The sequence below is a fragment of the Dipodomys ordii genome, unplaced genomic scaffold, assembly GCF_000151885.1.
Source record: "Dipodomys ordii isolate 6190 unplaced genomic scaffold, Dord_2.0 Scaffold56, whole genome shotgun sequence".
Classification (NCBI taxonomy): domain Eukaryota; kingdom Metazoa; phylum Chordata; class Mammalia; order Rodentia; family Heteromyidae; genus Dipodomys; species Dipodomys ordii.
The window spans coordinates 5,446,697-5,473,079 of NW_012267272.1; the positions used below are offsets into that span (position 1 = coordinate 5,446,697).

At 45.3% G+C, this 26,383-nt stretch overlaps 1 protein-coding gene across 1 annotated transcript in view; it reads right to left on the reverse strand.

The window, feature by feature from the left end:
* The window catches only part of Creb3l2 (cAMP responsive element binding protein 3-like 2), a 107,291-nt gene extending 81,662 nt beyond the window's left edge, over positions 1–25,629 (reverse strand). Inside the window, exon 1 of the mRNA XM_013021685.1 lies at positions 25,244–25,629. Coding sequence (XP_012877139.1) covers positions 25,244–25,345 — 102 coding nt within the window. The 5' untranslated portion in view covers positions 25,346–25,629. The remainder of the gene's footprint in view (positions 1–25,243) is intronic.
* Positions 25,630–26,383: the final 754 nt, after the last annotated feature.

The window sequence follows — 26,383 nt, forward strand, 5'->3', positions numbered from 1 at the left end:
GCACTGGTAGGTCACACCTATAATCCTAGCTCTGCAAGAGGCTGAAATCTGGGGAATGAGGTCTGAAGTCAGCTTGGGTAGAAAACAGTCCAATTAGCCAGAGAAAAGCCAGATGTGGAACTGTAGCTCAAGTGGTAGAACACCAGCCTGACATGAAAAAGCCAAGTGAGAGTGACAGCCCAGGTGCTGGAACAATAAAAATAAAGTAAAATGCCAGGCACCAGTGGCTCATGCCCATAATCCTAGCTACTCTACAGACTGAGATCTGAGGATTATGGTTCAAGGCCAGCCTTGGCAAGAAAGTCCATGAGACTCTTATCTCCAATTAGTCACCAGAAATCCAGAAGTGATGCTGAGACTCAAATGGTAGAGCACTAGCCTTGAATTGAAGAGCTGAAAGACAGAGCTCAGGCCCAGAGTTCAAGACCCACAACCAACCAAAATAAATAATAATAAATAATAAAATAAAGAAAAACAAAATAGAAAGTTGCAGATGAAATCCCACAAGGCCACTGGTTATGCAGGACTCAGCCAGAATTCCATCCTATCTAAGTTCCGAGAAAAATCCACAAGAGCAGACTGAGTTCCCCATGAGCTCCTGAGAGGCCCCAGGAAGGGGACTTGGAGTTTCTCATCAGCAGCGGGTATTTCCTTTCCAGAATCCACAAATGAGCCCCCTACATAGGCCTCTGCTCTAAGCTGGCTGCAGCTCCCTGGGGCCGGGCTGACACACGGTAACCTCACATCTGCAGGACTTTGGCTCCATTTCCCTCCCTTAAGGGGCCTTTGTGGCTTGTTCTCCAGCCACACAGGCAGGACAGAGGGCCTTTGCTTCTGTCAGGGGAGGCGGGAAGGAGGGGAGACGCCATTCCGCCCATCTCAGGGAGGGCAGGACCTTGGACTACAAGGAGACATGGTAAAGAAGGGGCTCCTGTCCAGGCTTCTCCTTGGAGGGGTGAAGGAGAGTGCTCTGGCCCTCCCAGTGCCTCAACACTCAAACTACAAGAGCAGAGAGTGAAGAACATCCAACATTGCAGAAGACAGCTTTTCTTCTTCTCTCAGGAAAACTGTTTCAAGCCATATTCATTTGCTGGAATTAAGAGATGTTTCCTCAGAGCAAGGCCTTTGAAAGCATTCCAACCAGCTGCAACAACCAAGTGCAATTCAGCTCAGGCCACTGGGAGGGAAGCTGAGTGGGAGGCTGGGCCAGGCAACCCTCCATGCTCCCTCAGGCTCCAATTCTGCTCCCCTATGTGAGAACCAGATGTTCTCAACCATCACCTCAACTGAAGGAGTCACATCTTCCAGAACATCTCTTTACTAGGCTAATATATGAACCGAAGGCCCTCAGGAACAACTCTGAAATGACTCTGATCATTCTGGGCTTGAATGTACTCAGGTAACTTGAGGGCATGGGTGGAGTTGGGAGAGATAAGGGAGAATGAAAGAAGGGGTAGCATAAACTAATTTGCTGAATTGAAACCCCATTGTACAACTATTTGGGATAATGTCTTTCTGTCTCTTTTATTGGGGGGGAGGAGGTCAGTCATGGGGCTTGAACTCTAGTCCTGGGTGCTGTCCCTCAGTTCTTCAGCTCCAGGCTAGTACTCTACCACTTGAGCCACTTCGTTTTATGGTGGTTGACTGGAGATAAGAGTCTCACAGACTTTCCTGCTCAGGCTGGCTTTGAACTGTGATCCTCAGATCTTAGCCTCCTGAGTAGCTAGGATGACAGGTGTGAGCTGCTGGCATTCTCTTAGCAGGATAATTTTTTTTTTTAAAGAAAAGTAAAACAAACAAAGTTTGGAGCTCGACATGTATATCGTCTCAGCCAAGAGTGTGTTACCTACTTTTCTCCAGGACCTTAGGTTCTTTCCTAAATATCAAGCCACTCAGCCATCAAGCCTGTGCAATGCTGTGCTGACTGATAGTCTCTGGGCCACAGGGGGGTGCGGTATCTTCCCTCTCATCTCAGCGCTCAGGCTTTATCAGGGAGAGGGTAGCTTTCAGCCCCAGGTTGCCCCACACCCTGCCGTAAGCATCTTTTAGCTGTGGTTGCTCACCACTTTACCCTTCAGTCCAATAACCTTGAACCCCAGAGGCATGGTAAAATCATCTGAGGGTGCTGTGTTGTTTCCCCAGTGTTCTCACTGATGGTGTCAATCACACCCAAGACAAAAGAACTTTACAGTGAATGCTGTAGGCCTGCAACCTAAATGCTACCAATGCACATTGTTGTTTTTGCTTATCACAAATCTACAGATATAGTCATCTATCACTCTATTTTGTTTTTTTTAATTCATTCAGTTGTAGTCAGTGGCAATATATATACATATCTAATCCGGGGACTAGTTTAAGAATTCTTATGTCTTATTTTAGGAAATCAGGATTGAGTCTTGAGTGGGATTCAGATCTAGTATTTTTTTAATCTTCAGTATTGTTTTAATCTCCCCAAGTAATAATGTATAGCAAAGTGTTTGTGGGGCAGAGGGGCGGGGGGGGGGGTAGCATGTGCTTTCATGAAGCCTGGCGCATGGGAGTTGGAGAAGACAGAGATGGAGGGAGATGGAGGACCATCACAAGCTCCATAAGCTACGCAGCCTGCAGCCTCTGAGATGGCCACAGCACATGCAACCAACCACAGGCAAACAGAGGCAAAGGCCGCAGGGTCAAGAGTCACCACAAGAGCCTTCCTCAGTCCTTTGGAACTGAGGCTGTAGCATAAGAAATTCACTCCCTGAGCTCCTACCCTTGAACCTAGCCTGTCCCTGGCTGCCTCCTCCCTCCATGCAAGTTTCCTTCTGCATGGAAATCAAAAGGGAGAAGTAGGATCCGCAATGGTGCCTGCCCAGTGCTTCCAGTCTACACAAAATCACAACCCAAAAGGCTTAGCGGGAGGCAAAGCTACTGACACAGCAGCGTTTCCATTCTGTCCTTTTGGACACCCAGAGCCCATGCAGGAAACTGCAATGTACCAACAGTGATTACAAACCAAACTGAATGGACAGGTGATATTGATGAGGCCAAAAACAATGACTCTGGAAAGAATCTCTGTATATAACCCACTGGGCATTCAACTAAATGGCAGTTTCAAGGGTTTTTTTGGGGGGAGGTCTGAACAATTAATTTCATACTAAAGCAATAAATAATGGATTAGGATAAAAGGATGGATGGATGGATGGGATGGATGGATGGATGGGTGGGTGGGTGGGTGGATAGACAAGTAAGTGGGTAGAAAGATATGATGTATGACAAAATAAACTTCATTTTTATTTGCTTACAAAGACATATTGAAGAAGATTCCAGGTCCTATTATTTGATTTTTTTTTTTTTTTTGGTCCGGTTGTGGGGCCTGAACTCTGGGCCTGGGCGCTGTCCCTCAGCTCTTCAGCTCAAGGCTAGCACTCTACCACTTGAGCCACAGCACCACTTCCGGCTTTTTGCTTATGTGGTGCTGAGGAATGGAACCCAGGGCCTCAGGCATGCAAGGCAAGCACTCTACCACTGAGCCACCTTCCCAGCCCCAGGTCCTATTATTTGAAATTAACAATACATTACAATTGGGGAGCACCTCTAACCTTTCCAAAGTGATTCCATGTAAGTAATCTCATTTAATACCTGCACCAACGCTGTGAAACCACAATCACTGCCATGACTTCATGCCAAAAATGAAGCAAATAAATCCAGCAGCAATACAATTAAACCAGAGACTACTGGATTCAAACAGTTCAAAATCCCTAAAGAAAAACGTCCTGACCCCCGGTATTTCATAGAAAGACCAAAATTGTTGGCCAATAGAGAACTCACTCTAAAAAGACTTCATTAACAGAAAAGTACATTTAAAAGTCAGTCAGTACAAAGCAAATACAACGTCCTGATGTCATTTATGGTTCTGGTTCTAGACACATTTCAGACGGTTGCACAAATAGTCATCTTTTTTTTTTTTCTTTTGGTCAGTCATGGGGCTTGAACTCTGGGCCTGGGCGCTGTCCCTCAGCTCTTCAGCTCAAGGTTAGCACTTTACCACTTGAGCTACAGCATCACTTCCAGTTTTCTGGTGGTTTATTGTAGATGAGAGTTTCATGGACTTTCTTGCCCTGGCTTTGAACCACGATCCTCAGATCTCAGCCTCCTGAGTAGCTAGGATTACAGGCGTGAGCCACCAGCGCCCGGCTAAATAATCTTTTTATGAAACGGAGTCTGTGCGAGGACGTAGGTCATCTGAGCGCAGTTTTACACATATTAGAGCATCAGCTAAATGTCCATGAATTTTGGTAGAGTCCAAGATTTATCTAGATGGCCTCAAAGACATCTAATTCATGCTTAAATAAGGTAATTTTTTTTGGGGGGGTCCGGTCATGGGGCCTGAACTCTGGGCCTGGGCACTGTCCCTCAGCTCTTCAGCTCAAGGCTAGAGCTCTACCACTTGAGCCATAGAGCCACTTCTGGTTTTTTTCTTTTTGCTTATGTGGTGCTGAGGAATCGAACCCAGGGCCTCAGGCATGCAAGGCAAGCGCTCTACCACTTAGCCACCTTCCCAGCCCCAAGAAGGTAATTTTTTAAAATGCAATAAATTTTACAAACCCCAAAAACTATACTGATGGCTTCTTTCGAACTCTGAACATCTGTAAGTCCAAACACCAGGGGTGGCGAGCTAGGTGTGATTGAGCTAAGTTGCTGCTGCTGCTGTCTATGGGCAGGTACTCAGTTCTTGGTCCCACCAAATGCCCACGTCAGCTTCACCTCTTTTCCTTCCTGACTTCTGAGTTCCATCAACAAAGAGATCAGGGGGTCCAAGAGATGGTAAAAAGCAGCCCTGCTGTGATTAAAGGTTAGTTAGTCACAGCTCATTGTTTTCAAATACAGAAAACAAGTGTAGACTGACCAGCCATAACATGGAGGTCAAGCTGAATAGCCTACCCGCTGGTGGGATGGCTCAAGTGATAGAGCCCCTGCCAAGCAAGCAGAACACCCTGGGTTCAAGCACAGTACCACTAAAAATGAGAGCGACTAGGAGAGGAAGGAGGGAAGGGAAGGAAGGGAAGAAGGAAGAAAGGGAGATGGGAGGAAGGGAGGGAAGAAAAGGAGGGAGGGGGAAAGGGAGGGAGGGAATGGAGGAAAGGGATGAGGGAAGGAAAGAAAGGAAGGAGGGAGGGAAGGAAGGAAAGAGGAAGGAAGCAAGGGAGCGAAGGAAGGAAAGAGGAAGGAAACAAGGAAGGGAGGGAGGGAGGGAGGGAAGAGGGAGGAAGAAAATCATGAACAACGATCTCAAAAGAAAAGCACTCATTTTACCAACTGTAGGAGAAAGCCCAGAGATACAAAAGTGGATGAGTGAGACAGAGTTCTGATGGCATCTCAGAATGATTCTGAACTCAAAGATACATGAACAAAACCCAAGAATTACCATGGAGGCAGTAAAAATGATACACCTGGAAAACATCGTAAATCCTATCTTGAATACAGATCTGAGGGATCGGTCCTGTCTGCTTGGAGTAGCCTAGCGTGAGCAGAGCTGGGAGAACACTGGGGTCAGCCAAGGGAAGCCTGCGTTCCTGCCAGGGCATTCTCAGGGGGAAGAAAGGGATGCCAGAGCCTTGTACCTGTCATTTCTATGCATCGATCCAAGCTCTGGTATGCTACTTTTTAAAAAAATTTTCCTTCATCAGACTTCCTTGCAAACTCTACCAAGCTAATTGAGCAAGCCCATGGGCCCAGGCTATCAGGCCAAACTATTGAAAGACACAGGCTGCTAACAGTCCCACCGAACCCTAATTTTAAAATAAGAACACTGAGCACACCCTTGCCTTGTAACATGCTGGGATTTCTAAGTGGACAACAATCAGGAATGGAGGACCAGGGAGTCAAATCCAGATGCAGAAATGAACCATCGTCAATGAGGGCTCCCGGGAGCCAAGTGTCTTGCTTGATGGAGTCTCAGCCCGTGGGGTCCTTAAGAGAATCAGGGTCCAGTCGGCCTCAGGAATGGGGCAGCAGGACACTGCACCTACAGGGAGCATCTGGGGATCTGCTGATGTTCACATGTGGATGTGGACAGTCTAGAGGAAGACCTGAGGTTCTGCATGAGGCGCAAGCCTTGTGTGAGCTATACTTGATGTCATAACGCTCCACTAGTAGTTCTCAATTCCAGTTCCATTTTGGAACTGCCAGGAAAACTATTCAAAATCCAGACACTGCCCCAGCCTTACCCTAAAACCAATTAAACCAGAATCCCAGGCACTGACAATTTTGAAGGTTCCAGGTAAATACAAGACTGAACGCCATCGCTCTAGACAGTGAGGATGGCCTAGTAGAATGCTCATAGCTCTCATGGGTTCCCCAGGAAATTCGATGGTCAAGTTGGCCAAGGAGGTGACCGGTGGTCCAGCTGACGAGGCCCTACACTGGTGGGGTGAAGTCCTCAGCCTGAGCCAACATAATGGGAAAAAGAGGAAGAGAAGAGTTACTGGTGCCCAGAACTTACCCCAAGCATTACAAACACCTGCAACCTAGTTTCACATCAGCCAACCTGCAAATCAGGTTCCTAAAACAGACAAAGTGGGATTTCTTAGTGGAGGTGTCAAAAGTGATGGGGTTTGGTATTTCAACCAGGGGAATAAGGGTCAAAGAAAGGCCAACCAGGAAACAAATTTTCCACCAGCCCCCAATAAAAATCCTCCCTGAAGCTAGGCACCTGTGGCTCAAGCGTATAAGCTTGAGGTTGAGATCTGAGGATTGGGGTTCAAGGCCAGCCTGGGCAGGAAAGTCCATGAGACTCTTTATTTGTTTTTTTTTAGCTTGTCCTAGGACTTGAACTCAGGGTCTGGGCACTATTTCTGAGCTTTTGTGCTCAATGCTAGAGCTCTAGCATTTGAGCCATAGCTCCACTTCTAGCTCTTTGGTATTTAATTGGAGATAAAAGGCTCATGGACTTTCCTGCCCCAGCTAGCTTCAAAGCACAATCTTCAGACCTCAGCCTCCTCAGTAGCTAGGATTATGCACGAGCCACCAGTGCCCAGCTTTCCATGAGACTCTTATCTCTATTAAACTACCAAAAACCCAGAAGTGGAGCTGTTGCTCAAGTGGTAGAGTACTCACCTTGAGCAAGAAAAGCTAAAGGACTGTGATTAGGCCCTGAGTTCAAACACCAGGCCCAACAACAACAATAACAACAATGCCCTCACTGACTTCTAAGAATGACTAGCTCTTCTCTTCACTCTTCCATGTTCATTCACATGTTGGCCCCTGGTATTCCACAAAGCCTCCTCCTCTGTCCCCAATTATTCCATACATTTGCAAGCAGGCAGTTTTCATATGCCAGAGAGGAATCATCCCAAAGACCTTTAATGGTGCACACTTCCAGAACACCATCTGGACCTCACATCCTTCTAAGCACACAGGAGAACCTAAGAACAAGCTCCAAACACTTAGACTGAACCAAAGTGCGGGGAGCAGCCCATAGAAAATGGGGGGGGGGGGGAACAGCATGGAAGGAAGAAAGAGGAAGGCCGAGGGCACACAACGGAAAAGAGAGGAAGGAAGAAGAGGAGAAAGGGCGGTGGGACTCTAGTTAATGTCTCTTCATCTTTCCAGGACTGGGACTACACTGGGAGTTCTGGACTGATCCAACCCTCAGCTAGGCCCAGATCCTGCCAGTCTATGCTCTTGAGACGTATTCCTGTTTGCCAGGTTTTTGAAAAGGATTATGTGATTTAAAGATAACATAGAATAGGAGGTCAAATAAAACCCAAAATGGGTGTAGAAAAGGATTAGCAATATGAGAGGACCAGGAAATAGAAAAGGGAGAAACAAGCATAGGCTGAAAAATACACCACGCCCCAAAGAAATCACCTAGGAGAAAAAGAATATTACAGACTGCCAACGTGTATGCGGAGGTCCCCCGCTGGCCTCCCAATCAGTGAATCAGTGAACCTTGAGGAGCTAACTGGCCAGGATGGGCAGGCAGGTGGATAAGTGAGCATGTAATTCAGTCTGAGTGAACATGTCACCAGAGAGCACTATTTAGCATCGGACAAGTCAGTTTCAGTCTTCACCTTCTCTGAGTCACAATCCGAGAATGCTATGAGATAGTTTTACTACAGCAAGAGGCTTTTCTGGTTTAGGATATAAAATGGTAGTGGTTTTTTTTGACACAAACCAAACATCGTTACCAATCTCTGGTCCTGGGCCAATTTCTCCAAGCACCGGTCTGGCTCCGCTACTTGGATCCCCTGAAACTTTCTTCATGCTTCACAGACATCCCTGCTCTCTCCCCCGAGCCTCTGCCGCTGCGGTGGGCCTTGTGAGCATGCGCTGCTCCAGGGCAGGGCTGACACTTCCCTAGCCTTTACAATCGTTCCAAGAGGCCAGATTCCAGGTCCTGTACTCAGAGACGGCCCAGGAATTATTGTTGGCCAGCTGCTTTTCCTGAGAGAGCATAATCAGGCTTTTGATTCCCATACACATTTGGTCTGTTCCCTGCCACTGTCCCCTCCTATAAAGGGCATTTCACAGACTGCTCACATTCCAGACACCGCTGACAGACCAGGCCATGAGCAGCCCAGCCGAGAAGTGCACCTGAGAGTTCTGGTCTAGTGACCAGATGGGGGAAGGAAGGAGTCTTTCTCTTATCTGTGCATTAAAGGGACAGTGCTCAACAAACTTACATATCCCTACCAGGCCAACGAGTGGAGACGCTTGAGGAGATGTTATCCTGCAGTGTGGTGGCAGACATGGCTTGGCCAACTCCATAACCATCCTGCCCTTCCTTTAGATGATCAGGCTTGAAGGCAGGAATGGCCAGTGAAATCTAACAGGCATTCTGCTGGAGGCTTCGCAGGAAGTCTTAGCTTTGTTAGGCATTATCCCTTCCTGCCTGGCTCTCTCATTTTCTTCCACCAGGGAAGGTGATGTTAATCTCAGGAGAAAAAGGTGCTAAAGATGGCAAAGGCAGAGGTCAGAAAATCCTGGGTCCAACTGGTGCTAGCCTGTTACCATAGCATTTGTGGAGTGAGTGGTAAGAAGCTAAAGGCATCTTAGCTCATGACATAGAAAGGCCCTTAGATGTTTAAATTAGTATGCTTTTAAGCCAAATGGCATATGCTTGTGATTTTTATATTTTTGTTCTTGTGGTTATTTCTCTTCCTATTGTTTTTGTTGTTCTAAAAGCAAATCTGGGGGCTGGGAAGGTGGCTCAGTGGTAGAGTGCTTGCCTTGCGTGCATGAGGCCCTGGGTTTGATTCCTTAGCACCACATAAGCACAAAAAAGCTGGAAGTGACACTGTGGCTCAAATGGTAGAGCAATAACCTCAAGATGAAGAGCTGAGGGACAGCGCCCAGGTCTGAAGTTCAGCCCCCATGACTGACAAAAAAATAAAAAAACAAATCTGGGGTGGCATGGATCAAAATGCATTGTACTCATAAAGTGACCTGTTGGATTGCAACCCCTTTGTACAACTTTTTTAAATTATGTAAATTTTAAATTATGTAAATAATAAAAAAGCAAATTTGACTCTCAAAAGGGCAACAAAAGTAAAAGCAAAATCAATTTACTAGGACTTTTTTTCAGTTGGAAAATAACAAAGAACAAACTTTTCCATGGCAGGTGTCTTCATGCCAACAAAGGATCAAAGCCATCAAAATGCCTCTGAAAGTACAAAATGTTGTACAGAAATGAAGCTGAGTAGAGAAGGCCTTCCAAGTAAACTGTCAAAACTTGCTGGCCTCTGTCACGAAGGATCTGTTCCCTTTTCCATTGCCCCATTACCAGCAAGGATTGTTTTGTTCAAAATAAAAACTCATTACTTCCAGGGGAGATTGAGACTCAAGACACCGGATTCTGCCAGCTTCCTCCCAAAGCCAAACTACACTGGCCAAAGCCATAACATATTGTAGAATATAGCAGAATCTCCATAAACTTGTCAAATAGGATGCTGATAAGGTAAGAGGAAGCAAAGAACAGAGGCACTGCCTCTCAGGAAGGAAGGACTCTGGAGTAACTCTCAGAACTCTGCTTCCATCAACTTTTTCGTAAAGCCCAAGGTTGGCTGAAGTTGAAGGTCAACATCATAGGAGAGCATGTGGCTTCAACACCTTCGCTACACAGCTTCTCAGAAACACTCCAGAAGCCCAGGGAATAAGGACAGGAAGGGTTACCCAGATAGAGAAGCCATCAGCTTCTCCCTAATTCTGAAGCCTGATTGCTTTCAGGGTTAGATTCCTAAATAGAGCACAACTGGCCCCAGGAGAGCTATTTATATTAGATAGAACAATGTCAATGATTTCAATGTCCAGTAATAGATCATTGTTCCATGGGCTAACAGGGAGGAGCCAACCCCTTCTGGTCCTCTCTTGCAACTTCAAAAAGTTGCTAACACCTGCTGCCATCCTTCCCCCAACAAAACTGATCAAGGTTTTCAGTTCCCCAGGAGCAGATGCCTGAAAACTTGAGGTGTGGCTTAGTCATGCAAATCAGAATCTAGCTTTGAGATTAAGAGAATTCCACAAGGAACCAAAGAAACTTCTGGGTTCTCTGTTCACTTAAATGTCTTCTAAGCCATAATACAAAAGCCTTATTCTCTTTATTAATTTGTGGGGGGGGGAGGTGCACATGAGCAGCTTTAGAGGACACTCAGAACAGACAGAACCAGGATCAGACTATGAGCCCGGATTCACTCCTGCATTCATCCATTCCCTCACCAAACATTACTAGATTCCAACCATGTGTCTGGGACACGGGGTCCCAGAAGTGGCTAAGAGATGCTTTCACAAGTGTGGCATGGCATGCCAGCCTCCATGTCGCTGATAACTGGGAACCAGTTGCTCAGTTCCACCTGCTGTGATATACCTTGTCTGTTATTTCAAGGCGCCATTTTGAACAGCATCGTTTACTTACCATATCAACAGACCTCAGAGGCACTCACTTGTGTATGGCTATGAAGTTGTACGGACTTCACATCCCTGATTCCCAGCCCCTCCCCAGACAAGAGCTTATGCAGAATCCCACAGCACACAGAGGAAGCAATGGAGAAAGAAAGCAGAAACAACCAAACTCAGTCCCCTCAACCACCCACCTCTCCTGGCTTTCACTCCACCTGAAGTACACCTTGTTCCTACCCCAAAGGATTTTTCTGGCAACTACTTTTCTGTCTCTCTCACTGCACAGGTAAAACACATATCTCAAGATGATCAGGGCCAATGGATCTCTTTGGATAGTGATAGTCTGAGCCACAGACAGGGCAGATCTGTCTTAGTCTTAGCCTCATGAACCAGGGACCTACCAGGAGCCCCTCAAATACAGGTCATGAGCTACAGAAAGTTCTGGAAAGAAAACATGTAGAACCAAGGAAAAAACTAATAATAAAAATAACTGGAAGTACCTCTGAAATGAATTCCCTTTCAGGGCAGAAAGTTAAAAGGCACAGCTCTCAAACACAGTATTTTATTACCAAACACAGTATTTCCCCACCACCGCCCCCTCCTTCACAAAGGGCAGTGTGAAGGGACTAAGTCATCTGGAAGTGGAAGCAGGGAGTAAAAACTCTGACTTCTCAGTGATCCTCCATGGAAACACCTGAGTGTTTTCCACAAACTTTCCTTACTATACAGCCAAAGCAGCAAGCACACAGAGACATGTGTAAAGACTCCAGTGCTGGCTACAGTGAGAAGCTTTGGTGTGACTAATTTGTAAAATCAAAAGCTGCCACAGCTAACCTCGGCTATGAAGCCATACCCCACAAGTCTGTAATGCTGGAACCCTGTTTGGGATAGGGAGGCCATGTGTGTTGGGTGTCCTGGCCTATGGGCATTCTGCTGGCTGCTCAATTGTGCTAGGCACCTAACATTGCTTTAAAAAGTGAACTCCAAAGGCCAGGCATGCAGTGCCTCATGCCTGCAATCCTAGCTACTCAGGAAGCTTGGATCTGAGGATTATGGTTCAAAGCCAGCCCAGGCAGGAAAGGCCAGGAGACTCTTTTATCTCCAATTAATCACAGAAAAAGCTGGAAGTGGTGCTGTGGTTCAAATGGTAGAGCATTAGCCTTGAGAAAAAAAAGGAGCTCAGGGACAGCAGAGTTCAAAGCCCAGGACTAACAACAACAACAACAAAAAATGAACTTCACTTTTTAGGAAAAGCTTTTACCATAGGTGCTTCAAATGCGCAAGACATTTTCCTTTTAAGTTTTCTTTTCCTTTTGAGACAGGATGATGCTAGGCACCCAGCCTGCTTAGAAGTCATGTTCTCCCTGCCTCAGTCACCTAAGTTGCTGGTGTGCACCCCATGCCCAGCAAATAAGACTTTTTCTTAAGGAAAAAGCATGAGAAAGAGTCATCTGCTTCTATCAAGCCTCAGAAATCCACCTGCCAGTACCACTGACCTGCCACCTCTGTCTTTAGCCCTTGAGAGCTTTTCCTCCCACCCCTATTCTTCCTGGCTCTGGGAGTCAGACAGCCATGGAAGGAACAGAGCGCACTAGAGAAAGATGCACTGGGGTCTAAGGAGAAGAGCAAGGATGTGGCTGCCATAGCCTTTCCTGAAGCCAAAGCTCTTCCTGTAGCATTTTCTTGGAAGCCAGTCATTTATTTTCAGATTCCTCCTACAGGCTCAGATCCTTATTCCAAAGTCATCTGTCCTTACCTTCCCCTGCTATTAGTTCATATACAACTGGAGCCAATAACTGGGCTTATTTTCTGTCTTGTTTGTTGTTTGTTGTTAATTGAATTTTGAATGTTGTCGGGGCTCTGTGATCAACATTTTGTTGGCATTTAGTAGATGTGCCCAATTTTCTCAGTGGAAGACTCAGGAGTAAAGAAAGAAAACAGTTTCAACTTGATAGGATGAGTCTGTGGCCATGTATTTGGATACCCCAAAGCCTGAGAACCCCAAAGGATGCATGCACACAAGAGACCCCTACTGGAAAACTGGGTGGCCATTGGGGGACAACCTGGCTACAACAAAGAAGAAAAGATCCTTATAAAAATCACAGAAGCATCATGGCCAACTCCAAGGCCAGTTCTAAGAACTGATATTAGCCTTGATAGAAAAACAAAGCAGTGCTCTGTGTGTGTGTGTGTGTGTGTGTGTGTGTGTGTGTGTGTGTGTGTGTGTGTGTGTGTGTGTGTTGAATACCTTGACTATCTACTATCAGTTCCTACCTTTCTGCAGTTGATATTCTCAGTGAGACACACCCCTTCTTCCTGGGCAGAGTGTCATAGTTGTGACTCCAGGGAAGATCCATGGCTGCCTGAGTTAGCAGGCATATGAGCCATTAGAGTCTTGGGAGGATAGCTAAAGTCCATGTTCAAACATCTCTCCCCTGTTTTGGAACCTGTGATGGAATTTTCGTGGCTTTCTCTATTTTTTCCGATGATTGTACATTCTACCTACAGCCACCACCACCCCCTCCATCCCCAGCTCCATCCTTAGCCTTTGTTTCCCACTCTTCCCCCTTGCGATGACTACTGCCTATGGTCTCCCGGACTTCACTTCTTCCTCTACCAAACTCCTAACACCCAAATGTACATCTTCAATCCAGACCTGTCTCCAGAACTCCAGACCCAAGATTCTAAGAAGCCTTTTAGTAATACATGTGGTTTCGGCGTGTTCTAAAAATATATCCGTGTCTGACCTGGAACTCACTATCTTCTCTACCAAACTCATCTGCTCTCCAAAGATTGTTGTTCTAGGTCAATGGCTTACCTAGTCAGAAAACAGGAAGTCTCCCAAATCCCACTCACCAAGTCTGCAGGTCTAGCTTCTAATGCACCTGCTCCTCCCTAAAGAGATCAGGCCTTGTGGGATCTTGTTCCACTGCAGGGATAAATCGGAGAGCCAGCAGGTCATCTTGCCAGTATCAATTCTACCCACCACCTACGTTCTAAAAGTTCCTTTCTAAGAGGCATTTCTTGTTTTCCCTCTTATTAAAAGCCTCCCACTCTTCTGCCTACAAAAATATGTGTAAATAGTTCACAAAAATATATAAAACTTCTCATGATCTGTGTCTCCTAATTCTCCCCACCAAGGTCCACCTAAAGAACCCCTACTGCACACCACTCACTCCATGTGATGCTCCCCAACTCTTCACACACACCCCCCGTAGATGTTCCATTTCAGTCTCTGTGTTGCATAAATGCTTGGAACCCAACTCAAATGCAGAACAAAAACCAGGGACTTAATGGCCTCTGATTCAATCATTTATTTACATGCTATCTCTAGAGTCACAAGGTAGATAATAAATATCCGCCTGTCTGGGGCACACATAAAAGTAGTTCACAAAGTTCCTGGAATTGGAGGATGAACCCGATATGTGAGTTTTCCCCAGGGTGTGCAAGACCAGAAGAGCGAGAAGGAAAGCGTTAATGACTAAACCTTTAAAAGGCTTTATTGGGTAACCCTGGGTTAAATTTCTATTTAACACACACTGGCCAGTGAAGAAACACTTTCACCCCAAATCTTATTTCCTCCAAGTTTTCTAAAAAGCCTATCAGTTTGAATCCTGCAAGCGCTCTCTCTCAGCCAAAAGGAATTTCCCCTTACACAAAAACTATTGAGACATTTCCAAGATATGAAATGTGAAAAACCAAGATTTTCCGTTCAGACAACTAGGAAAGTGTGTGTGGATTTTTTTCCCCCAGACTCTTCTTATTTGCCAAGAAGTCTGAAAAGGTTGTTCTTTTCCCCCCTTCTAATTTTTTTTAAGCTTCCTACCTCTGTTTTTCTTTCTTTTTTTTAAATTTTTGTCTGGGTTTTATTTCAACAAGGTTTTAAGTCAGAAAGTAAAGATTACAAAACATCAAGTTGGTGGGGGTGGGGAGGTGTGACCCCAGTTCTAGGAGGCTGAGGGGGAGGATCAAGGGGTTGAAGGCCAGCCTCCTCTACTACATAGCAAAACCTTGTGGAAGGGGAGAAGGAGGGGGCAGAGGAGGGGGAATAAGGGGAGGGGGAGAGGAGGAGGCAGCAAAACTGCATCTGCAATTGAGTAGTCTAAATGAAATACACAATCTACTGGATGCTCAATGTCCTTGTTGTAAACAGACAAATTTAAAACATGGGAGACATTCAGTGGTAGGAGCACAAAGCATGAAATGCAAATGGGACTTCAGGGCCAGGTGATACAAATGCAGAATTTTATAGTTGGATAAACTGAGACCTAGAGTATGAATTAAACTGTACTACACTGAGTTCACAAAACACAATGCTTTATCCCCCAATGAAAAACCCTCTTTCAAGAGTTAGCACTGACGCTTCTCACAAGAGAGAAGATTGTTCAGAGTAACCCATTTGAACTCTTCTTTAAAATAAATAAAGCCAGATGCTGCTAGATCAAACCTGTAATCCCTGTAATCCTAGCTACTAAGGAGACTAAGAAGGGAGGATCACAGTTCAAAGCCAGCCCAGGCAGATCGACCTGACAAGACTCTTATCTCCTTAAAAAAATTAACCAGAAAAAAAAAAAGCTAGAAGTAGACGTATGGCTCAAGTGGTAGATTGCCAACTCAAGCAGAGAAAGTCAAGCAAGAGCACAAGTATGAGTTTAACCCCCAATCCCCAAACCCAGAGAGAGAGAGAGAGAGAAGAAAGGAAAAAAACCCAACACACAGTGAAGTTTAGATAAATGCATTACAGCAGAAGAGAGTTACGTGAAGCAATTTTAACTGAGCCCAACTGCAGTCATATAAACAAACCAAAGGAATATACAGAACATGATCTAAGAGAGTCTGTCTGATTTTTGCATTGACTTTCAAAACAGCTGAAAAAGTCAGACATAGCACCATCAAACTCCACAAAGGTCTCCCAGCCAAAGTATAAGCAAAAATCCAGCCAAAACACTGCCCCAGAGCCAATGGGTAACACTGAGGCTAAAAGCAGCTGTGCCCCAGGAATGACCCATGACCCATGAAGTTTACATGGCGAGCTGAGTCACTAAACATTCCCTGAGATAAATGGGGGTGCAGTGATAACAGTGGATCAAAGTGTCCTCAGCTTTTCTTTGAGTAATGCATGGAGAAGATTCAAGAGCTATCCAACCAGAGCTGTTCCACAGCTAAGGTGGCCTCAAGAAGACTCTCCCTTCATATTCCAAAGATCCCCTGCACTCCACCAGCAAACAACAAACAGATAGGGAGATCTAAGAATCAGCTTCACCCAAGTTGACAGAAGCCAGGAACGCATATAAAGTTTAAAAAAAATGGGGGGGGGGGGAGAGGACTATTATCAAATGCTTTTACCAAATTCAATTGCATGGCTTAGGCAGTGAGGAAGCAAACGGAGGAAAACCCACGCTTCTCAGAATGCCATGGAAACCAGAGCAAATATTGACCCTGTGTTCAATATTGTCAAATATTTTCACAAGGCCCAGCAAGGTAAGGACAGGGAGAGGATGATTAGAATTAGCAGTGAGGGAGATGTTGCAATCAACAATAAGAACCAAAGTACTGGGGTCTAGACCGGAGTAGGAATCAAGTAGACCCGAGCTGTTCACCACTTGTGTAAGAAAACCTGTCACCAACAAAAAAGGAAAAAAAAAAAAACCAGCAGAGCCATATGGTAAGCATGTGTTCAAGGCAGAGACCTGTGTTTACAGCAGGCGGGAGAAGCTGGGATGAGAGAAATTACAGATGCATGAGAGTAATTACAGGCCCTCTGCCTCTCGAATGAGATCAGGCTCCTAAATTTGGGATCTCTCGTCCTCAAACTGAAACATTTGACTTAGGAGATAGGGTAGAAAACTCCATCTATTATTTTCAGTAATTTGCCCAAGGCCATCAAAGAACCATGAACCTTAAGCCTGCTTGGTGCAAAGATTTGCCCTGAAATAATGTCTCTGCTCTCCATGTGCCTAGAAACCAACATTGTTACAGAACTATTCCATTTTTGTCATCTTCTCTAAACAAAAAGAGATATTGATGCTGAACTACTCATTATTAGCATGCTAAATATTCACATTTGCAGAAACATTTACAATAATCTAGAGTTAAAAAACAAAAATAAAAAGTGAAATGGAGCCAGGCACCAATGGCTCACTCCTATAATCCTAACTACTCAAGAGGCTGAGATCTGAGGATCACAGTTCCAAGCCAGCCCAGGCAGCAAAGTCCATGAGACTCTCATCTCCAATGAACTACTCACTAAAAGCTGAAAGTGAAACTGTGGCCCAATGGTAGAGAGCTAGTCCCGAGCACAAAGAGGCTCAGAAACAGTGTCCCTAAATTCAAGCCCCAGGACCAGCAATTTTTTTAAAAAAGTGAAGCTGGGCCCCAGTGGCTCACACTCATGATTCTATCTATTTGACAGTCTGTAATCTGGAGGCCAGCAGGAATAGAAATATTTGCAAGATTATCTTGAAAATAACCATCATAAAACAGGGCTGGCACCATGGCTCAAGTTATAGAATACCAGCCTAGAAGCATGAGGCTTTGAGTTCAAATTCAAGTCTCTCTCTCTCTCTCTCTCTCTCTCTCTCTCTCTCTCTCTCTCTCTCTCACACACACACACACACACACACACACACACACACAGAGTTTAGGACCACCCACCGAATCCACTGCCCTGGACTGCTTGGCTCTACTTCAGTATACTTCAAATAATTGTTTTCAATCCATAATGAACATCTTGCACTTGACTTAAGCACCAGGTGATTACAGAAATGACAAGGTCCTCTCTCCTTTCCTTAAGGAGCTGTGTTTCAGCTGGGTAAATCTCTACTGCTCTAAGTCTCAGAGTCTCCATAGAGAAAATAGGCCATAATTTCCTCTGTGTCCCAGTGGTGATTGATAACAATTCAATTCAAAGTGGGGGACTAAAAACCTGCAGCTCATTCAGAACTTCATTTGGGAGAACCAGAGACTATCCAGTGAGCCAGGAAAAGAATGAGTAAGCTAAAGGTCAACCCAAAGATGAAGAGCCTCATCATTTCCTTTCAACTTTGATTTCAGGGGCTGGAAACAGACACCTTCCTCTCATTCTCAAGATCCTTTAACTGGACTATGCAATGCCTTGCAAACCATAGGCCTTAACTATACCAAATGCCTAGTAAAGGTCTAGAGCCATATGCCTATAGCATCAACAGATAAGTTAGAACCATACCAAGCTGTGACAGGCAGTTCAAGTTACAAACAGGCACGCATGGCCTCATCAATATTTGAACAGCCACACGCAAATAGAAAAATAACTCCTTTGGGGGTAAAAAAAAAAAATTTGGCATTCAGCTCTCAGCCTGCTGTGGACAAAACAGAACAAGTCATTCTTGTCTTGCATGGTGAGCAAGATTATAGGCTCAGCTAGATACCTTCAGCCCTGGCATTTGACCCTGATGCTGAGAGTCCAGATAATATTGCTAATTCTCCACGTCCTAGTCAGTGAGTCAGAAAACCATCCTCCACCTTTGCCCATACCTCTCTGAACAGCCCTTCCATGCATTTCAGGAAGGAAGGCCCTGTTGCCTTCCTTCATTTGGCAATTCTAAGAACAGCTAAATAAAGTCCATAACACTTTGAAAATATAATATTCAGGGTTGCTCTTCTGATCTTAGGACTAACTATTGTGGGTTTTTTTTTTCTAGTAGCTCAACTTTCAGAGAAACAAACATACCTTTGTTTGTGAAACAACTCCATCTTTTTTTTTTTTTTTTGGTCAGTCGTGGGGCTTAAACTCTGAACTCTGGGCCTGGGCGCTGTCCCTGCACCTCTTCAGCTCAAGGCAAGCGTTGTACCGCTTGAGCCACAGCACCACTTCCGGTTTTCTAGTGGTTTATTGGGGATAAGAGTCTCAGGGATGTTCCTGCCCAGGCTGGCTTTGAACCGCAATCCTCAGATCTCAGCCTCCTGAGTAGCTAGGATTACAGGCTTGAGCCATCGGCCCCCGGCACAACCCCATCTTTTGACTATCAACTCAAATCACTGTGCTAATGGCCTTGCCGAGGGAGTCTTCAACTTCTTTCACCTTCAAATGATTAATCAAACAAATCATATAAATCCCACGTCCTCTTCTAGCTATTGGCTTAGAAATGGCCAGGTGGCCATTTACAAATAAAACTCTAAATAAAGTCAGCTGGGGGACTACTAAGAAAAATGTTTTCCATCACTAAAAACAAAAAAATGGAGACACAGGGCTAGACAACTCCGTTCTTCCCCTAGATACTGTCCTTTTTGAATCTGCACCTCCTCCATCCATCCATCCTCCAAAACACAGATGAATGAAACCAAAGACCCTGGAGACACGGAGGAATCACTGAACCAGACAAGGGGCTATGTTTCTAGGTTGCTTGTGACTCAAGGTAATCATTGACTCATATATGCCCAACTGGGTCAGTGTTTTGGATACTTGTATCTGCAAGAACTATAATAAATTTGATTATTATTGTAGATATAATGTCACCGTCATATCAAAGCTCCTTGTTTCCATGGAACATTGTAACATAAAACTATGTTCAGTCCTCCCACCTTTCAGGATTATGCCTGGGTCATTTCCCCCACACCCTGAGAACAATTTCAGAGACAATAAGGAGTCAGGGGTGGGATTTTGTTGTTGTTCATGTTATTCTGTTTTTGTTTTCTGGCAAAGCCAATGGGACTTCTTAAATCAAACATAATTTAGCAACATAGGTGCAGGGCTGCCTTGTGAGGAAGGGCCACGTGTGTGGAGCAACAGGGGTGCTGGGGGTGCTCCTCCCATTCCCCATGTTCTTCAACTACCTGGCTAGTGCCTTTCATTTTTCATTTAGCAATTCACCTTCTTGACTTTGAGTAATTATGGCTCAGTATAAATGTCCATTTAGGAGTAACCCAGGATATACAAAACTTCAATGTAAGCAAAGCTTGAAAAGGGGTAGATGAAAAGAGAACATCACAGTGAATGCCAGGGGCCTGAGACCCCCAAGGCTATGGAAAGGTCAAACGAAAGCCTGGAAGACAAATCCCATGTACTTCACAACTCTGTGTCCTGCTAGAACTCTGTGTTCATTCAGCTGGCAGAGGTCAGCTGACCATAAGCAATGACATTCTCAGCCCGAGAGGAACTATTCCCCCTTGGGAACTAGCCAGGAGACAATAGATAACCCCAAGCAGGAACATCAAACCCCCAGATTTAATAACCCACTGGAACTCTATCAGTCTCTGGGCCCACTGGGAGGAAGAGGAAGCCCTTCAGCCAGAGATCAGCTAACTCCTTCTTAGCAATCAGTGTGGGATGTGGGAGCCAGATGCTTCCCCTTCAGATACCAGCGGGCGGAACAGGCCCTTCACTCCCTGACTACCACTATCTGAGATCAGCCATTTCCCATTTAAGAAATGATCAGATAAATGTGAACAGCATAACTACTAAGTATGTTACAAATAACTGGTTGTATATACAGACAGCACATTTAATACAAGCAGAACCGCAACTGTCATCTTGGCAAAGACTATCTTATGGTTGCTTTTTTTATTTTTTAAGAACATAATCATTGCAAAAACTGAAAGAAATCATCATCTTCCAGGCGGCTAAGTGTGGCTATCAGGAGTGAGCAAGATCACAAGGTTTATCACCCATAGTGTCCCTCTAGAGCTACTGTCCACTCCCATCCACCATGGCCAATCACCGCCAGTTCCCCCATGTTCACCCAAGGCCACAGAAACTCGAAAGATGTTGAGCTATGGGGTTTTGGGGGGTTTTATGGGGTTTGTTGGTGCCAGTACTGGGGCTTGAAATCAGGGCCTGGGCACTGTCCCTGAGCTGCTTTTGCTCAAGGCTAGCATTTTACCCCTTGAGCCACAGTGCCACACTGTCTTTTCTGAATAGTTTATTGGAGATAAGAATGTCACAGACTTTCCTGCCTGGGCTGGCTTCAAACCTCAATCTTCAGATCTCAGCCTTCTGAGATGGCGTGAGCCACCAGTGCCCTGCTAAGATGTTGTGTTTTAATAGAGCATTGTCACACCACCCCTTTGACTCTAAGAATACACGTGTGAAAACAGCCTCTTGTCTAGTTTTGGATGATGCCTTTGAGTTGCAATTTCTAAACATATCCAGGAAGTAAACATTTGACAATACTAAATGATACAGTACCTAGATGAGCCTCCCAATCTTCTTTCAACCTCCAGGGCTTCAAGAGAAAGCCCATGGCTTTACTAATGTGTTATCTAATGACAAGTTCACAACTGCCCTATCTACATGCTCTATCCTTCATTATTCTGTAGACTTTAAACCTCTCTCCTGTAAGCCTTTGTCTCTCTGGATCAAGAAGTTTACCTAAAAGAGAATAAACATTGTCTCTGATGGGATGGATCACAGAAGGTATCTGAGAGGCATTAGAATCCCAGTCTTCAGCAACTGGAACATTCCTCTACTTTTTCAAGTCTGATGTGTGACAGGTTTGCTTAAATGGAGTGTTTAGAAGTGGTCATGCTAAGAAGGTATGGAGGTGGCCATTGTTAGCCTCAGTTAAACATTAGCTGCTCTTGGGCAGTGTCAATACCCCGTCTCCTCTCCCATTTTCTTCTCACTTAGATACTTCTTATAAATTGAGATTCTTCCATTCTACAGCAATATGGCAATATTGCTGGATTCGAACCCTGGTCATGATACCACTCAGCTCTGGGGCCTAAGCTGAGATGCTTAAATGCATTAAGCTTTGGTTTTCTTACATCTAAAATGAGAATAGAAAACAAATGGCTCACTCATTGGGCCCATTAAGAGAGATGAACAGTATGTATGTATGTATGTATGTATGTATGTATGTATGTGTGTGTGTCTTGTGTGTGTGTGTGTCTGTGTGTGTGTGTATACCCTGATTTTATTATAAATCAGGTTTACATGGATATATAAGCTTATGTGTGTGTATATATATATATATATATGTATGTATATATAATAAACCAAGCTTATATAAATAAATCAGGCATATACATATTTTTTAACTAAGCACTACATAATATCTCCCAGCTGGACCAGCAATAAATCTGTGGGAACTAACACAAAATAGAATGTGGGGTCCCTATCTCAAAAGTATTAAAAAATTTTAGGATGCAACAGTAGAGCACCCAACCAAGGACTGGGGCTCTCCCGTGGGGTGGGGGGAGGGTCAGGCGTGTGCTGGAGGCCCCCTCTCACAGGTGATAAACACTCCATCTGCTACCATTTGTTCAACTTATAATCTACCCCCAACCCCCAGGCTCTCCTTGCCCTGGACAATGCCCAATCCACTCACTCAGAAAAGTTTTCCTGAGTCTTTCCTAAAAGACTCCTTTCCTTTACAAGGAAAATCATTCACCAAAACAAAGGAATGGAAAGAACTTGGAGTTAGCACCAGCTCATGTCAGGGTGTGCTCACCTCGAGTTCTGCCCTGGCTTTTCATCCTGCTCAGCTAAACACTCACCTCCTTCAAATCTCTTCCCGGATAGTTATCTCTGATCAACAGTTCAATACTACCTCCACCTTTTCTCTGTCCTGAATTCTCTATCCCCAATACGCTTTTCTACTTTTATTTTCTCTATCACAGTTCTAGCATATAACATACTATATTGCTTACTTCTCTATTACACTTCGCACTTGCTGTTTATAAACTTTTTCCTGCTTAATGCATACAAGTGTGCACATACTCAGATACCTACACGGACACATGTGTGTGTGCATGTGCACACACACATCCTACACACACATGTAGGCTTTGCAAGGTCAGGAATGTTTGTTTGAGTTTGTTCATTGATGTATCCCAAGGGCTTAGAACAGTCAATAAATATTAAAATACTCAACAAGTAGTAATTGAAAGCATAACTATCTTTGAATGAATGCATAATAAAATCTGGCCACTGTTTTCCACACAGGGATTCAGCCAAAGGCCAGGCCATCTCTACATCATGGATAAATGGCAATCATAACCAGCTCTGCACCTCAACCCCCAACAGAGGTCAAACAACAGAGGGTAAAGTTACCTATGCTTACATTTCTGCCAAATCCCCCTTAGTTCAAAGGAATACCATCCAGTTGTCTGTGTTACTAAATCCAATGCTTCTTTTAACATATATTCTTATCATACGAGTTCACACATACTAGCAGCAATAATGGGGGGGGGGTAATTTACGAGTGCACAGCTCAGAAGTGAGACACTTCTCTAAGTAGAGAACATAATTGCTTTTTTTTAAAGAAAAGGATTAGAAGAAAATAATCCTATATTCAGTGCTTTACCACAACAGACAACCTAAGAAATACAAGGTCTGTTCCCCTGCAACTTTTCATAAAGTTGTTAGTTTTGTCCTGAAGTTCATGACAGGCACAGGTAGCATCTCCAACTCTGACCTGTGATCTCCTGTACAAGACACTGAGTCCAGGAAGAGCCCCATGGGTGTCAGTGCATAATCCATCCCATCAGCTCAAAGAGCATGATGGCTGCTGGATGAGACATTTTCCCTTGTAAAGCATCAGTAGGTTGAAGAACAAAAGAGAAGAACTAAGATGTAGCTCCTGTCTACCAAAATATCTGGAGCACCCACTCATCACTAGCCATTTGTGGGCTAATATGCTCCAAGCTCCTCAGAGGGCAGGCTACACATCTAGGCCCTCAATCCAAATGCAGCCCACATGTTCTCCTCCGAGCCGCTCCATGGGCAAAGCGCATATGATCACTACATTGAACATCTGGCTTTTGCCCCAACATGAACTGCTATACCCTCTCAACTCTGAACACTGCATTTTTTTTTAAACACAAACCCTTCTCATCTACACAAATGCTGGGGTGAGAATCAGTACAGAGGCCCCATCCCTTTTCCCAAAATAACAGTCAGCTAGCAGCAAAACCCCAGAGGTGGAGCCTGCTGGCCATTTTGCAAAAGTTTCGAATATCTTGGTGGTAACCCATTGAAAGAACCCCAAAAGAAAATAGCCGGGCCTCCTCTTTTCACTCCCTTCCCTCCCCTTTTCCCTCCCCCAACTTCAATGAGATCTTGAACAAAGTAATGTTATCAATGCTGGTTTCTGAAACAAAATCCCCTTTCTGCAAATTTAATCCTAGAAAGTTGAAAACTCTCATCAGAGAAATGTGCATGGTGGGTGAGGTCTTTGGGGACACAGCCAGAATTAGGAATTCATGAGCTGACCCCACCTTCCTGCTGAAAGTCAGTCTGAAAAAATGGAGCCACCTCAGATTTTCCATACTTGTCTGCAGGCCTTTCCTCAGAAGACTGAGGAAACAGATCTCCTGGCCTTACAGTTTAAGATGCCAAAGAGGCTTCCCTCCTAGGTGGAGGAGGATTTCCAACACACCCAGACACAGCATACAGTTTAAAATGGAAATCAGAAAGTAATCAGGGAGAGAGGAGGAAGAAGAAAGACATAAAACAGATGGAAAGAAAATTCTACTTTAGCTTGGCTAATAAAAAAAAAAACTTTCCACAAAAAGCAAGGCAAACTAAACTGAGGGAGTGTTTGGGGTTGGGAGAGATGGGGAGAACTATGGAAAGGATGACACTGATCAAGATGCATTGTACTCACACTGATAGATTGAATTGAAACCTCTTTATAAACTACGTAAGGATAGTAAAGAAACGATTTTGTAAAAAGACAAATCCTGGAGCAGGCTTATTAGCTATTCATGCTGGTACTCAATTGCAGGCTATCTGTTCCTAAGGAAGCATTCTGAAGTTGATTTTTATACCTTGATTTTGTGAAGATACTAGGCTGAAATCTAAGGCATCTTTAAGAAAGACAGAAGCTCTTAGAAAATAAAGTAGTCTGAACTAAATCGAGGGGAAGGGTGGGATTGGGAGAGTGGGGGAGCACGGTGGAAGGGGTGCCACTGATTAAGATGCGTGGCACTCAACAAAAATGACATGTGGAACTGAAACCCGTTCGTGACCCTATTTTTGTAAAGAGCAAACTAAGCAGAGGCATTATTCTCAAAACACACTCCCTTTCCCCTCCTTACAGTACCGTTAGCAATAGGAAATGAGATTACAGAGTTTTTTAAACAACAACAACTACTTCAGGGAAGAGTATTTACTAAAGGAATACAAAAATGGCACTCGTCTGGAAGTTTCGAGGCGCCAGCTGTTCAACTTGCACCGTTCAAATACCAACTAGACCCTTCTCCCTCCCCCAGGTGGCTGCATTTCTGGACCAGGCCCCCTTTTCCAGATGGATCCTACCCCCATATCCCCAGCTCTCCAGCTGCAACTCCGATGACAACACACGCGCGCGCGCGCACACACACATGCACACACACACGCACACGCACACACGTCAACGCCCCTCAGCCCCCGCCGCCGCCCAGGGCTCACCGTGTGGTACATGAGAGCCTCGGGGTCCCCAGGCTCCGACAGCTCGCTCAGCTTGCGGTCCCACTGCAGGACGCCCTGCTCCCCGCTCTCCAGCACCTCCATGGGGGTGGAAGCCGCGGGGCCGAGGGTGCTGAGGGCAGAAGAGGCCGCGCCGGGCCGGGCGGAGGATGCGGAGGGCCGGGGCGGCCGTGGAAACGCTAGGATCTCTTTCTCCGGGTGTCCCCTGCCTGCCTACAGGACCTGAGGATTTCGGGAGGACCCAAGTCTTCGCAAGGGCTCCGACCCGAGGCTGCAGGGATTAGCGCGGGATGTGCATCCAAAGGGAAGGCAACAGATCAGCACGCATCCCAAGAAAATCCCTTCTCAAAGCCGCTCCAGACACAAACTTTGAGACTCCCCAGGGCTCCCCAGCTTCGCTGTAGGACCCAGCTTCGGCCCCACCTCCCTCAAAAGCAGTGACCAATCACATGCCTGTCTGGCCCGCAGGACCCAATCAGAAGTCTTTCTCTCCGATTCTCCCCGCCCACAAAAGCAGAGCCCTGGGAAATCTCCGCCCAGGTGTCGGAATGTGGGCGGGGCACGTCTTTGACGTCACCGGGGAACTCCTCCCGCCCCAGCTTGGCCAGCAGTCGGAGGTCAGTTACAGAGGGCCAATAGAATGCTTGGGCACGGAAGTGATGGACTGGAAGGTAGGCCAATGAAAGATAAAATCTGGGGCGCGACCGCCAATCAACTAGCGACAAGAATACATTTTTATAAAAGAGGGAGGGCGAGCTCAGTGCCCTCCCCGAGAATCCGCAGAAATCAACGCTGTACCCCGAGGAGGGGAGGGAGAGTGCAGTGGGCAGTTTCCTGAGAAAAGGCAGACTTAAGGACTATACGAAATATTTACGAGTAACCTTGCGTGTAGGTAGTTTTGTTTCACACAATTGGCACACAACCACTTGAGCCGCACTTCCAGTTCAGGCGTTTTACTGGTTAACTGGAGATAATTTGCCCCAGCTGTCTTCGAACCCCCTTCCTCAGATCCAGCCTCCTTGAGTAGCTAGGGTTACAGGTACGAGCCACTGTCTGGCTTCCCTGTTTATATTTTTAAGTACACAGATATATGTATATTTGCTTGTGGATATGTATATGTTC